The 15,525-nt window shown below is 39.9% G+C and overlaps 1 protein-coding gene across 6 annotated transcripts in view; it reads right to left on the bottom strand.

Moving 5' to 3' along the window:
• Hydin (HYDIN axonemal central pair apparatus protein) overlaps positions 1-15,525 on the bottom strand; it is a 266,122-nt gene that overhangs the window by 78,470 nt on the left and 172,127 nt on the right. For all 6 annotated transcript variants that reach the window (XM_070026253.1, XM_070026252.1, XM_070026249.1 and 3 more), the window contains 12 exons: positions 13,893-14,003; positions 13,427-13,636; positions 11,381-11,518; positions 8,847-9,024; positions 8,195-8,319; positions 7,207-7,334; positions 6,594-6,730; positions 6,234-6,361; positions 5,890-6,081; positions 5,151-5,300; positions 3,943-4,182; positions 1,550-1,718 (listed from right to left, as the gene is read on the bottom strand). In XM_070026253.1, the coding sequence (XP_069882354.1) occupies positions 1,550-1,718; positions 3,943-4,182; positions 5,151-5,300; positions 5,890-6,081; positions 6,234-6,361; positions 6,594-6,730; positions 7,207-7,334; positions 8,195-8,319; positions 8,847-9,024; positions 11,381-11,518; positions 13,427-13,636; positions 13,893-14,003 (1,906 nt within the window). The remainder of the gene's footprint in view (positions 1-1,549; positions 1,719-3,942; positions 4,183-5,150; positions 5,301-5,889; positions 6,082-6,233; positions 6,362-6,593; positions 6,731-7,206; positions 7,335-8,194; positions 8,320-8,846; positions 9,025-11,380; positions 11,519-13,426; positions 13,637-13,892; positions 14,004-15,525) is intronic.

Genomic DNA, 15,525 nt, shown 5'->3' with positions numbered 1-15,525 from the left:
AAGAAATGTACTCTTTCCTTATGTAACTGTAACCCTCTGTATATCACCTTTACAATAAAATAAAATATTATTAAAAAAGAATTATAAAGTTCAGTTGTAAAAAGATTTTTGAGATAGACCAATGGGAACAGGACTTGCAGCTGAATTTTATAATACCACACACAGGAGAACTGCAATGTCTCAGAGTTTTAGTTAATTAATTAATTAAGATTGTTTTCTTTTTCTTTTTTAAAACCAGTACCAGGCTTACATTCAGGGTCTATTACTCTTACTTGGCTTTTTTTCCCTTTCCTTTTCTTTTTTTTCTTGTCAGGCATGCTAACATTTGAGTCATATCTCCAGTCCAGCTTTTTTTGCTGGTTAATTGCAGATAGATGCTCACTGATTCTTTTTGGCGAGGCTGGCCTTAAACACAAATCTCTGATCTCCTTGGATTACAGGCATGAGCTACCATACCAAGGTTATTTTTTAAATTTCAAGAAATTTTTAAAATTTTAAATTTGGATCACACTGTACACACCAGTCAGTCTATTGCATGAACCTTTCTCACACCAGTGTTATCACCACCTGCCATTGAGTGCCCCACTCTCCTCATTGTCCCCTCTTGTGCAGCATCTCAGTGGGTGCTGGGGCCAGACACACTTTTTGTTTATAAATGGGATTTTAGCCTGCGAGCCTGAGAATGGTAAGTACGTGCCTTGGGGGCTGGGAATGTGGCTCAGTGGTAGAGTGCTTGCCTAGCATGCATGAAGCCCTGGGGTTGATTCCTCAGTACCACATAAACGGAAAAAGCCAGAAGTGGTGCTGTGGCTCAAGAGGTAGAGCATGAGCCTTGATCAAAAGAAGCTCAGGGACAGTGCTCAGGACCTGAGTTGAAGCCTGAGGACTGGCCAAAAAAAAAAAAAAGAAAAGAAAAGAAAAAAAAAGAATGTGCCTTGGGGTATGAGGGAAGCTGAAAAAGATTGTCCATAGTGAGTGGATATTCAGTGGATGGGGGGCAGAACCCATTGACTGGCTCCCTCCAGACCTACCAGCCCTAACTCCAGATCACTTTCCATTAGCCCAATGAAAGACAAACCCATAACCATGGTGTGTATGAACCATAAAAGCAATAAGAAACTTTGCAGATCTCACAGGTTATTTATTTATTGCTAGTCCTGGGGTTTGAACTCAGGGCCTAGGTGCTGTTCTTTAGCTGTTTTACTCAAAGATAGCACTTTACCACTTTGAGCCACAGCTTTACTTCTGGCCTTTTGGGTAGTTAATTGTGGATTTCAGGCTCATGGACTTTCCTTCCCTGGGCTGGCTTCAAACTGTGATCTTCAGATCTCAGCCTCCTGAGTAGCTAGGATTGCAGGTGTGAGCCATCAGCGCCTGCCAATTCACAGATCCTTTATATACTGAAGTCCCTAATAAAGATTATAAATAAGATGCATAAGGTACCTGGTACTTGACAGGAACTCAAAAAGTAGATGGTTCTACAGCAGAAGTAATTTAAAGGGGTCAAGGCAGTTCCTGAAGCCAAGTGAATGTCAGGTTGAGCTCTTACCAGTTTCCTGTGCCAGATTCTCCAAATATTTCGCCTTCATCTGCTCTTCTTTTGACTTCTTCACCTCCTTAAAGTACTCGTAGACTTCTGGGGGCAGCTTCTCCCCTGGGGTGCGGGGAGGCAGCAGTAGGGTATTGTAGGAATCATAGCCCTTTAGTTGTCGCAGGATCTATTCAAGGCAAGAACAGGAACTGCTGTTGGTCTCACTGGAACTTTCTGCTCTTCTCACTGATCTCATACAAATCCCTGTTCTTACCTGAGGCTGAGGTTTTCTGAAATGCTTTCTAGATTCTACAGGGTGGTTCTCATTTTGGAGAGGTCTTTTTAAAAAGTAAAGCTGAATACTGAGTTTATAGGAATTTAAGATCTTTATTTTCCTTAGATCTGCCTAGGCATTTCACAGGCAGAATTTTTTTTCTTATTTAAAAAGTAATGTCTAGTGGTTTTCTTTTCTTTTTTCCAGTAACAAAAGTGTGGAATTCCATTATCCATTTTGTTTGACATGTTCTTAAAAAAATTCAGTCATGCATTTCTTGATGACAGGAACATGTCCTGAAAAAATGTGTTATTAGGTGATTTCATTATACTAATACTACAAAGTAGGTTTACACAGATGAGGAGGATTATGGTGTCACTAGGTGATACAGTCTTATAGGACCACTATCATATACAGAGTCCATTGTCAACTGAATGTTGTTATGTAGCACATGATGGTATGGCATTGGAGCAATATTATACTAAGTAAGCCTTTTTTTGAATAAATGGAGAATCTAGGTAAAACCAGGTAAAGTGGTATTAAATGTCTCTGTGTGACTATGTGTTAGGGAAGCCAGAAAAAAATATGGGATGCCCAGTTAAATTTTAATTTCAAGTAAGCACAAAAATAAATTGTAGTATAAAAATGTTCCATGCAGGCCGGGCGCCGGTGGCTCATGCCTGTAATCTTAGCTACTCAGGAGGCTGAGATCTGAGGATCATGGCTCAAAGCCAGCCCGGGCAAGAAAGTCCGTGAAACTCTTATCTCCAATAAACCACCAGAAAACTGGAAGTGGCACTGTAGCTCAAGTGGTAGAGCGCTTGCCTTAAGCTGAAGAGCTGAGGGACAGCACTTAGGCCCAGAGTTCAAGTCTCATGACTGACCAAAAAAAAAAAAAATGTTCCATGCACTATGTGGGGAATATTTGTACTTGTTTTTTTTTTTTTTTGTTGGTCGTGGGGCTTGAACTGATATTTGTACTTGTAATGAGCAAGCATTTCTCTAGAATTCAAATTTAATTGGGAAAGATGTTTTTCCCTCTCAGATCTAGCAATCCTAGTGGGCATGTACATTTATAAAACCTAGTAAAATAAAGTTATAGAAATCATGGTACTTCTACAGCATGATTTATTGGTGTGACAGACTGTGTTCTTATGGTAACTCTTATTTTACCAATTTTAGTTATTTGAAAGCCCTGGTAAGAAGTTCATTCTAAAATTATGTGGAAGAACCAAAAGAATTAAAACATTACTGAAGCTGAGTGCAGAGGGGTGCATGCCTTTAATCCTAGCTACTTAGATGCTGAGATCTGAAGACTGCATTTGAAGCCAGCCTAAGCCTGAGCAGGAAAGTCTATGAGGCTCTTATCTTTAATTGACCACCACAAAGCCAGAAGTAAAGCTGTGCTCAAGTAGTAGAGTGCCAGCATTGAGCAAAAAAGCTAAGGGACATTGCCCAAGCACTGAGTTCAAGCCCTTGTACTAGCATAAGACAACAACGACATAACAAACCAAAAGAATAAAGGGAGAAGACTGCCTTACCAGATACCAGAATTTATGAAATGGCAGTGAAAGGTAGGGTGGTACTGAAGTTGGGGCAGATAAATTGATCAGTGAAATAGGGGACAGAGCTACAAATTGGAGACCCATTTGTATGTGGAAATGTATGACAAAGGTGGTATAGAAGATCAACAGGGAAAGGAAGAAATATGCCCAAGGCTGGTGGTGTAGGGGTGCAAATTCCTGACCAACATGTATCAATGTTGGCAACTCTGAATGGCCAACCCTGTTCTAGATCTCCTGGTACGATTAGCCAAAGTCTCTCATGTAGGCTTATCACCCATATGTATTTTTTCTTTCTGCCTAACGCTGGTTTCTTATTCCTCATGGCTGTTTTCATTATGAGTATTCAGTAGGTCTTCCATGTCCAAATCTCAGACTTACAGGTTATGATTTCCATGCAAGTGGGACTCATCAGTTTGCTCAGGAAGCAGAGAAGAAATTGGTAAATTGACAAGAAAGAGCTGGTTATGGAGGAGGGGACAGAGGAAAGCTGTCTATGAGGAGAGAGTGAGCCATGAACAAGGAGGGGCTCAATGTATAGAGAGAATGGGAGAATGACCTGGGTTCCTGCTCACCTTCTCTTCCAAGATATATTGCTGGTCAAATTCCAAGGAGTAAAACTCAATTGGAAAGTTACAGGGATTCTTCACAATCACGTCTGCCTCCTCTCCGGTTGCAAAAGGCAGCAATGGCCCCAGTTCTAGAACTGAAGGACAGAATTCCAGGCGTGGTTCCAGACCTTGTCCATTTGCAAGAAGAATAAGCCTTTGAGAGCTCTGGCCAATCTGGAAAACTAGAGTTTGGCTGTAGAATTTCTGGAAAATATGGAAACAAAATAAAAAATTGAATTTTAAAAAATGCTGTATTTCATGTAAAACTGAAAGCTATTAAGAGGACAAAATCCTATATAGATGAAAAAACACAAACTTTTTTTCTAATAAAGTGGCATGTGTATAAGCTCTACAACCAGTATTTAAATGGTGGGCTATTCAGTGATTTCTCTGGGCTGCTGATGTTGATGGAGATACAGATGTGTGTGCTTATTGGTTTCAGGACCAACTAATTACTCCAGTATAGCCAGGCAGTTCTCTCAATTAGTGGGAACAATTTTTAAAAATTACTATTGACAATTTCGGTTGTAGGTTGTAATAACTTATCTGAAGCTGCCAGGGTAAGATACTTTCAAATTCAGATTTTTAACAAGTTAAGCACAGAACATATATTCTGTGTTACTAATGCTTTTAGCAGACTACCAGGGAGGTTCCTGTAATCAAACACATTGGTGTTTCTGCAGCTGCAATGTTTGACTCTGAAAACCAAATAAGATTTAGTCTATGTCAGTTCATATGATATTTTTCTGCCAAATAGATTTTGATAGGAAAGTTATGAAATGCTCCCTTTTCCAACAGTTTTTTTGAAACTTAATGGATATCAGAACTGCTATCAGGGATTTTTGATATGGAATAGCATTAGTTTTTATTTTATCAGTGAGCAAACTGAGGCTTAGGAGCCTAAGTGATTTTTCTGAAAGACATATAACCTATATGTGCAGAGGTAGAAGACCTTCACTAATCAGGGTGGTTGATAAGAACTGATTTGTCAGCTAGACCTACTGATTTCAGGCCATTAATCCACACAGCAACTCTATGAACTAGAAGCACTTGAGCAGCCATATTCAGAAGAGCAAGGCACAGATTGTTCATAGTTTCCCTTGAGACTCTAGGAAACATGGGCCTTAGCAAGGCTCATAGATCTGGAGAATCTAAGTTCTTTTCACGCTCACCTCTTCTTTTGGCATGAATTTCACCTGCACATTGGACCTCTCACCAGGATCCAAGATTCCAGAAGTAGGTTGGATCTCAAAGATCCGTGACTTTGGTTTTAATTCGGCACGCAGTTTCCGTCTTAAGTATTTTGGCATGTGTTTCTCCAGCTGGTTAAAAAAATTGAACAATTAACCTGAGTGTGGTGGCTCAAGCCTGTAATCCTAGCTACTATGGAGGCTGAGATTGGGAAGATTCTTGTTTGAGGCAAAAAATAAATCCTGAGAATCCATCTTAACCAATGAAATGCTAGGCAGGATAGCTATGTGGGAAGTGTAAATAGGAGGATGATCATCCAGGATGACCAAAACAAAAAGGGTTGAGGGCATGGCTCAAATGGTTGAGAGCCTACTTTGCAAGCTCAAGGCCTTGAGTCCAAACCCCAGGACCACAAAAAAGAGGACAATTAGAAAACCTTCTATAGAAAATGGACTTATTCCATTCTCCTCTTATACAACCTACATTTTCTGAGTACTTCCAGGGTGTCAGGGATGGGTAGATACCAGAGGTACCAAGACTAATGACATTTTCCCTGATAGCGAGGCCTGTCAGAACCATGAGTCCTGGATTAAGGGTCTAGACAATGGTTCCCAATGCATGTGTTTGCACTAGATACTCGTATGAACAGAGGAAGGGCCTAGAATTACTGGTCTAACTGAGTGGAGGAGAAAAGGGTATCAACAGCCATAACACATTTACCTTATTAACAGGCTTCTGGGTATGGATAAACCATTCACAAGGAACTTGCTGATGATTTGAGAGTTGAATAGTTTCTACCATGCACTGTCCACACTGAATTGTGGCAAACTCCACTTTTCCACAAGACAATGACATAGTTGGAATGGTCACATTGGCTCGGAGAATGATGTAAACTGTTGGCCCTCCAACCACCTGGAGTGGACATGAAGTTGCTGTTACCGTGTGGCATGTGGTTGAGGGGGATGGATCAGGATTCAGACATAAGAAATGGATCATCAGGTTGGGGGGAAGTGATCAACAGGCAGAGCTGGAAAGCTGAAGCATGGGCCAGTGGGGTAGCTTACCTTAATGGGGAGAATAATTTCTTTGTTTCCCACAGGAAGATTGGCCCCTTGTGGGTCGAATCTCATTTCAAATGTTTCTGTTTCACAATAAGGTAGATTCTTTACACGATCTAGTTCAGTACTGAAGCCTAGATCAACAAATAAAATTTCTTTTGTGAGAAGGTGAAACAAGAGCTGATCTAGGTAGACCTTCTCTGGGGCAGTATGACCACTCAAAGTATCACTGAATGGCCCAACAACTCCATTTGTGATTCCAGAAGTATGAATGCCACTGAGGCAGGGCTTAGTAGATGGATGTCTTCCTTGTTGGAAATGACAAAAATGACAAAATGACAGGAGAGGCATCCCTGGACTGGTTACCTGTATCATGAAGGACATGCTTTTCTGCATGGAAGGACACTGGAAAGTGACTGGTGTTGGTGATCTTGATGATGTGGGTTCGGACATCACCAAGGACAATGTGGCCAAAGTCCAGGATATACTCTGGTAGGTGAATTCTAAAACAGTTAACAGGTTCTTCTTACTAGTCACTTTCATATCTGGAAAGCTACTTGTGTATTCCTTTATAGCCCTACCCAGTCTCCTCTATCCATAGCCCTTACTCCTTTCTCAGGATATTTACTTTAGGAAAGTTGTAAAGTGAGAGTGTGTGTTTCCCCCAATCTATTATGCACAACTGTATTCTCCAGAGTGCAGAGTAGCTCAAGTTTTTTCACTAGAATGGACACTAGAAATAACAGTTTCTTCAGAAATTCACACCATGTTTTAGCCATCATCTCTTTAATGGGCCTGAAATAGGGCCTGTCTATTAGATACAGCTAGAATACTATTTAGAAGTCAGAACTGCCTGGTTGGGTTAATGGTAGGGAACGGCAGACAACATGGATGAGTGGGTTTCATTTCTAGATGTTCAATTTCAGGGGACATTCTATTCTTCTTCTAAAATAAACACAACACCTGAAGGGCATGGTACCTGGCTAGTCTGCGGTGACCTTTATGGCTGAAGCACGTGTCATCTGTAGAATTAATTGTTTTTTGACGATCTAGGGCAAACTCTTGGACTATAAGTCGTTCTACTTCCATCTGGAGATGAGCACTTAACTAGAAGGAAAAATCAAGCAAATTGTTGTAGAATATGCTCAGGGGGGATGATGTGATCCATAGGGGATGAAAATGGACTATTCTGGGGAGTGAAAAAAAATGTGTATTTTAGGAGGGCTCCATTCTGAACTGGCCCTCCTCTTGGCTAACTCCATACATTTCCTAGAGAATCTCACTGTTTTCTTGTGAGTGCAGTGACTGTGATGATTCTCAAGTCACTTTCTCTAACCTATCTTTCTCCCTCAGCCCCAGAAGTGGCTCTGACTCCTTTGTTGGATGATGCACAGAAATCTCATGCTCAGTAATGGAGCATCTGAATTCATTCCCCTTTTTCTCACAACTTCTTGCTTCTCTCCCTGCACCGTTTCAAGTGTCAGTGTTCCCCTGCTTATCTTGTCATCCAAGGGAGATATATAGTAGTCATCCCTACCTCATTCCCTATCCAGTTAATCTGGATCTATGACAGTTCCACCTCTGGAATATTCCTTGAACCCACCCAATTCTCTCCATCATCACTATCAGCATTGTTCACACATTTAGTATCTTACCTAGAATCATCCCACCAGCTTAAAAAAAACAAAAACCACAACTTACCATATCTACTCTCATCCCAGAGCTTCACAGAGCAACCAGATGTATCTTCTAAAGATGAAATGCCTCTGGTTAAGGCATGTCAGTGGCCCTTAATTGGCTCTCAAGGTGTCTACTTACTTTAGGTTCATCTTTCCATCCTTTCCTCTTTCCGTTCTTTTCCTTAGCTATCTTTTTCCTTCTGTTCCCCAAAGACACCATGCCCCTGTGAACCTCTGCACATGCAATCTTTCTGTACACATTCTGTGCAGGGAGAAGCTAGTTTTTACCTCAGTAGATTCATCATCAGGCACTTCCTCAATAATATCAAAGTGATCGATAATGTCATATTTGTTGTACTCTCTTTCTATATTTTTTTTTGCTTGATCCAAGTAGGTCGCATACCTTTCATTGCCTTTGGAAATTGGAAGGAGAAGAGAATCAGCATAGTTAGAAGAACATGAATTATCTCCCAAACACCAACTCTCAGCTCAGGGTAAAATAAGAAGGGAAGGGAATTTTTGTTAATACTTTACCTGTCATGCTTTCTCTGCTTTAAAGGATGCAGTAATTTGTGAACACATTAAATATACATCTGAGGTCATGCTCAGTTTCATGAGGTTGTACTTGAGTGAATTACTATCTGGGTTTCAATAACGTGGAGGCTTACTTGGGGCATTCATGATTCTAACCCTGAAGCCCTGGAGCCCCTCAAAGCTGGACACATCAGGATAGCTGCCAATCTTTATGTTAGTTTTCCTTTTTGTTATTGTTGTTTTCCCTTGTGGTGCTTGAATTGTGGGCCTGGGTGCTGTCCTTGAGCTCTTTAGCTCAACCCCAAATGCTTTGAAAATGGAGAAATAACACAGCAGAGGATTAAAGTTCCCAAGAAAAATAGTGAGTAGCCCTTGGCTGAGGAGTTATTGTAAGGCAGAACAGTACCTCGGAGGTTCCTGGGGAGGTCGAGGCAGATTCGGGGAAAGATGCCCTCTCCACTCAGTGTGATATTTTCTGGGTCCAGGTGGGCGATCTGTATCTGGAAGCTCCTTTGAAAGACTTCAGGTATTCCAGGTAAGTAGTAAACCTTCAACACATGCTCTTGATTTGAACTGATAAAACCCTGTGCAGGAGAAAGCCCAGATAGCACTTTATAATTTACAAATGGACTCCTCCTCGTGGTGGGTGGCAGACTGGGTAATCTCAGGGGCTGTAGTGCTGGTATTCTCTAGCATCCTCTCACCACCCCCCACCCCCACCCAAGATCTGCTCCTAAGACCCTATGAAAATATGTGAACAGAGATTTCATAAAACAAGAATCACAAAGAACAGTAAAAACAGCAACAACAAACCCCCCAAAAACCACACCTTCAGGTCATCAGGGAAATGCAAATTAAGATCACAGTAAAAAAAAAAACCCTATCCCACAAGATTGGTAAAAATTTACCAAGTTTTGGTGAGAATATATCTCACAGGCACCTTTCATACACCTCTGGTGGGATGTCACTAGAAATAAGGATAAAGAAAGCCACTTATTGATTGATTGATTGATTGATTGATTATAGCACTGGGGATTGACTTCAGGGTCCTCCAGCTTATTAGGCAAGTACTCTACTATTTGAGTGCCATTCCCAGTGCTTTTGTTTTTTTGTTTTTGTATAAGGTCTGTTTAACTTTTTCCTGAGCTGGCTTTGAATCTCGATTCTCCTAATGTACTCATGTGCTACCATGCCTGGCCAAGTAAAGCACTTTTGTACCATACTATAAAGTTGAACCATGTTCATAGCCTATGACCTGGCAACTCCACTCCTGGGAAAATACTCTAGGAAAATTTCCAGAAGACATGTAGGGGAAAATTCACAGCAGGATTATTTCTAAAAACGAATTATTGAAGGGAAAATCCAAAAGTGTTTTCTTAGGAAAAAGCAAATTTATTTTAAGAAGGGTTGGAAAAGGGATATTATTCAGTAGTAAAAAAACAACTATAGCTACCATATAGCAACAATACAGATGAATCTTAGAAACACAATATTAGGTGACAAAGGAAAATTGCACAGGTTACATTTAATGATGTTATTTATAAACTAAAGCTCCAAGCAAAGCACAATCTCATAGAACAAAACTTCCACAAAGGCAAATCTGTTTTCTGTCTCTCCAGTGCTAGAAAATGCTAGAAAAAATAGGTATTTAGAAATGGATAAATTTGTGCTTTAGGACACCTACATGAAATGAAACTATTTTTAAAACAATATTCAGACAAGAGGTTACTGGTCATAAGTAAGCAGAAACATGAGATGAGAAAGGAACCAAGGAGCTTTCAGCCTTGACAGAACACTGCATGCACCTCAGTGATAAGCAAAGCCAAATGCACTGGTGCCAGTCTAGATTTGAAAATGGAAGGCTCTGCTTTGGGTGTTTCTGAGGCAAACACACTGATAGATTTCTCTTCTATACACAGAATATGATATAGTAAAGCCTTAAAAATTATGAATCAAGTGAAAAAATAAATCCTAGATCAGTAATCAGAAAATAAAAGAATCACACAGTTAAAATTACCAGAGGAAGCAAATCTGACTATCATCTGAAACCTGGGAAAAATAATAGTAAAGTTCCAGTTATATAACTGCTTCATAAGCCACTCTTCTACTGTTCCTCCTCCTCCTCCTCCTCCCCCCCTCCTCCTCTTCCTCTTCGTCCTCCTTCAACTTCTTCTCCTGTTCCTCCTCCCCTTCCTTCTACTCCCCCTCTTCTTTCTTCTCTTCTTCTTCCTCCTCTGACTCCTGTAGCTACCATGTAGCTGTGAATACAGACATGAACCACTCTGAACTTGTATGCTGAGTTGGACATCTTACTATTTTTCTTGGGCTAACATCAAACTGTGATCTTTCCAATCTCTGCCTCTTAAATAGATTTACAGTGCACTCCAGAGGAGAGAAGCTCTCAGGAATCACAAGGGAAATATGAAGACATTAGTGAAAATACAACTTAAAATTTTGTATTTTAAGACAGTCTTGCAATGTAGCCAAGGCTGGCTTCAAACTCACACAGCCCTCCCACCTCAGCCTTCTAAATGCTAGGATTATAGACCTGCCTCACTGTATCTGGCTAAAATAAGATTTCTTCTTTTTTATTTTATTTTATTTTATTTTAGTTGTAAAGATTTCTTCTTTAAAAAATACAATTATATTTAAATAGTTGTACAAAAGAGTTTCAACATGTTAGTCTGAACACAGTGCATCTTTATTCATAGGTCATCTTTCTGGTTCCTTTGATATATCTCTGGTACTTGGAAAATGGTTAATATAGTACTTGACAAGTAATTGTTTAATAAATGAGTGGCCTAGATTTATTTTTATTCCTTCTTAGGTTTTTTTTTTTTAAAAAGTCTTCATTTAAAAAAATCACATCACAGTCTTGGAAGTGAATGCTCCACTCATGCCCACCAGGTGTGTACATACCAGGCCTATGTGTTCACTTACCTTGAGAGGCAGAATGAGTGGCACCCCAGGGAGGAGGTTGTCTGGTGAGGACTTGTGGTTATTGAGAACCTTGTACTCGAAGCCAACTTTCCCAGTGTTTTTCAGTGTGATTCGACGCTCTGTGGTATGGTCAAATAGCTGGAGGGGAGAAGAAGGCCTCTGTCACCAACTTGGGAGCTCCTGCTGTTGCCCTGATGAAGGGGAACCAATAGGCATGCCTCACAGACACAGGTTCTACTTTTTGTGAGTCAGACACTGGTCAGTGCCATGTCAGTACCATACCAAGTAGCAGCAAAACCACTGGTCTCAAGATATCTGGGTCATGTCGTGGCCTCGTTACTAGTATAGTTTAGCTCCAGCCATGAATATGCATCTAATCTCTATGCCTCAGTTTCCTCACCCCAGGAACTTACATAGAGAAACTTGAAGCTAAGCTTTCTATACTAAGAAGATGCCTTCAGGATGTTATCCTGAAGGAAAAACAGAGGATATGAGTACAGAATGCTCTGGGATGGATTTTTCCCTTTACAGAGGGAACCAAAGGTGTATTGGCCAGTCATGTTTTTTTTTTTTCCCCTGAGATTTTCAGCAGCAAGTTGAGTGGGTCTAATAGCCCCTTAGGAGAAGGGGCAAGGACTTGGAGATGAGCCAAAATGATTGCCCAGGGGACCCCAGAGATAAAAAAGGAAGGATATTCCTACTTAGTCAACACATGAAGAGGGTTTCACTTGGTGTCGGGTGAATCTGAATTTATAAACACAATACACACAACTCATGAAGAATCTCATTTTCCTTATTTTTCTACCATATTTGGTCTCTGAGTACATAATATGACATCTAATTGGAAAGAGTTGTACTGACAGAATTGACAATGACCCTCTTCCCCAATTACAAACTATGTAATATTATGGCAAGGAGTGCATAAAACTAAATGCCAAAAAGATGTAAAGAGAAAGCTAGCTTTGAGATGGAGCTGAGCTGGGTTCTTACAGGATGTATAGGTTTGGGGGTGGCTGATGGGGGATGAGAGGATATGTGAAGAGGAAGTGTGAAAAAAGGACTGGGACCAGTGGGTAACTAGCTTGTCCACAATCAAAAGAATGGGAAGGAATGGGTGAACTATGAACAATGAAATTCTTGTGTCAGGAGTTAATAGAGTTGCTCAGGACATGCTCACCCAGATGGAGCAACTTAGCCCTGATCTGCTGGATGAAGAGAAAGTAACTGGTGATGACTGATTGAGAGACATCAATGAAATAACCACAACCTCCTAGTGAGACAGATATTGCTAGTCCATTCCTATAATTTAGGTTTGGAGAAATTATGTAAGAAAAAAGAGAATAGCAAGCACAGTCTTTCTCATTATGACAATACCTTTGCAAATCTGGGATTAACTGGTCTGGGACTGATGGGATGAATACAATTTTGGGAAAATTTATCTGGCTCTAATGCTTAAATGCATTGTAACCTTTGTTTGCAGAGTCTTTTACAGATCCAGCAGCATTGGCAACACCTGGCGACATGTTAGACATGAAGACTGGCCCTACTGAATCAGAATCAGCACATGAACATGTTGATTTGTATGTACCATACAACTAGGGGCACAATAATTTCAGTGTGGCTTTGATAAGGCCCTCATTACAGTGGTAAGGGTTTAGGAATCAGAGTAGGATCCCAGTGAGTGAATTAGCCAATACTGGATGCTGCGAGGGAGAGGGCAGCAGAAAAGCTTTGGAGACTGGAAACTGAAGGATGCGATGGAAAGATCACTCTGATGAAAGAAACGGATTGGTTAACCCAGGCTTCTGGGTTGAGACTCGAATGTCAACTATGCTGGAGTTTCAGAAGATGGTGAGAAAATCAGATGAAACATTTGGCAAACAGCTGGGAGCAAAGCTGATCAGGATGGTGGAAGCAGATTAGAGGTGGAGGACAGGAGAGATGGACTGGGATGATCAGGATGGCTCAAGACACAGTTAAGGACAAGGACTATGGTGCGTGTTTAAGGCAAAACCCAGAAAATCTCCCCCTGATGCTTTGCAGTACCTGTAATCCATAGTTCATATCCTTGGTGTCAAAGGAATAGCTGACCAGGGATGCCTCTCCCTTCAGAGTTATTTCATAGGTGGGTCCTCCTTCCACTTCACACATAACTTTTGCCTGGGCAACTATATCACAATGTCCATAGAAGGTGAAAAATATCTTCTGGCTGCTGTGTGGCCACAGGATACCATAGAGGGGCAAAATGTCAAACACCTGCAGAGAAAGTCATCCTACCTGAAAAAGGTGATCAGGATAATGGCTTACAGGAGGCAAGCTAAGGTCATGTCAATTGACAGTCAAGTTCCTGACTTGTTTGACTCCATAAGAGGTTATTAATTCACTAGCATCTCATGGTAAAAAGTGGTCACAGTGCTCTGGTGAGATGCATGTTTGACCTAGGGCTGGGTGCTTGGTCAGCACCAGCCAGTATGAGATGATTTTCAGGAACTACATACAAGGTATTACTTACTTCTTCTATCCCAATGGAAAGCATGTCCTCTAGTTCCAAGTTCCATAGGAGTTCCCGAAATTCTGCTTGGCTCTGGTTTTTATTTGTATCAGTAGGACCATTTTTCATTCTCTAGAAATTAAAGATGTGAGGAGAAGTGAGTGGTCATGAGTCATGGATCATTGAGGTCTCCTCATTACTACCAGAAAAAGGAAGTATGTTGCATAAGATTATAGAAACAGTACATTATTTCCTAGGTAATCAAACAATTGTCAGAATGAACATATGTGGATATTTACTAACAGCAAAACTCTGGAAGCAAACTGATTGTCCATCAATAGATCACTTTAAATAATGTTTACATGATCCTCTATCTATGAAGGATGATGTGCCTTATGGACACCCATATTATTAAATGAAGAAGCACCTCCATTTATGTAGAATTACATAGGCCTTGTGTCTAAAGGTGTTAGTGGGTGTAGTTCATTCCGAGATTTACATATAGATATAGATATCTATTTGTTGTTTTGTAAACAATTTCAGTTTTTTATATGAATAATGAGATTTGGAAGAGTTTTTTGCCTTTCCAATCTTGAATTTTCTATGTCAAGTAATTTTGAAAATCGGAAAAGAATTAACAACTAAAAGACAAGTGTGTTATATACTCATAGATATTCATCCTAAAAAACTTACAGAAACTCCACAGGAATGAAAATGAATCTATCAATCATTCAGTAAATATATGTAGAGTATGTCTGTAGACTATATAGGTCTATCTATAGATCTATCTATATATCTACATTTATATTCTGATTTTGCAGATGACATGTCATCCTCCCATGTTACAGAATCTTCACATGTGGGTACATATATATATATATGTTTAAAATATTCAAATTTAAAATATTCCAAAAGGGATATCATAAAAAGAAATAGGATTCCAAGCTCTACTCCCTGGTTCTTCAGTTGTCCCTCTCAGGGTAACTGTCTAGTTCAGATATGCTTTGTGTAGTTACTATTCATTTGACTAATATTAATTGATGACTTCTATAAATAATTCTGGGTCCCTGGAGATAAAACAATGTTCAAAGTAGAAACTCTCATGAAGCTTATATTCCATGTATAAGCAAATATATCTATGTGATTATTTAAGAAGAAATAAAGTGCAGTGGTCTAGAGCAAGCCAGAGCCGCCCAGTATGCCAACATCATTGCTAGACAGATATACTGGGCAGGGTTGTTGGGAGAAGTAAAAGAGTTAACTTCAACAGTGCTTAGAATGGGGCAAAGCATATACATGTATGTATTGTTTTTTCATATACTTTTTTACCTTGACATGCATATACCCCACTCTATGCCATCTTTTTTATGTAGTATTTTTCACTTGATCTGTCAGATAGGCACCATATTAGTACATAGAGAACTTAGTATTGACTTGTACAGATGTAATTTAGTTTATTCAATTAGTCTTCTATTGATGGAATGATGTTGTTTTCAGTTGTTCTTGCTTCTATAAAGTATGGGATATTGTTTTAATACAAGTATTTTTCTTTGCAAATCACTGTCTCTGATAGCTTCTATAGGCCATCATTCTGGAAGAAGAATGTAAGGGTATGCATTTTTACATTCTTGTCATCTTCCCTTTATGATGGAAT

The sequence above is a fragment of the Dipodomys merriami genome, unplaced genomic scaffold (genome assembly GCF_024711535.1).
Source record: "Dipodomys merriami isolate MVZ:Mamm:240054 unplaced genomic scaffold, mDipMer1.0.p SCAF_176, whole genome shotgun sequence".
Lineage (NCBI taxonomy): Eukaryota > Metazoa > Chordata > Mammalia > Rodentia > Heteromyidae > Dipodomys > Dipodomys merriami.
Note: the sequence above shows the minus strand (reverse complement) of the source record. Positions and strands in the feature narration are given on the sequence as shown.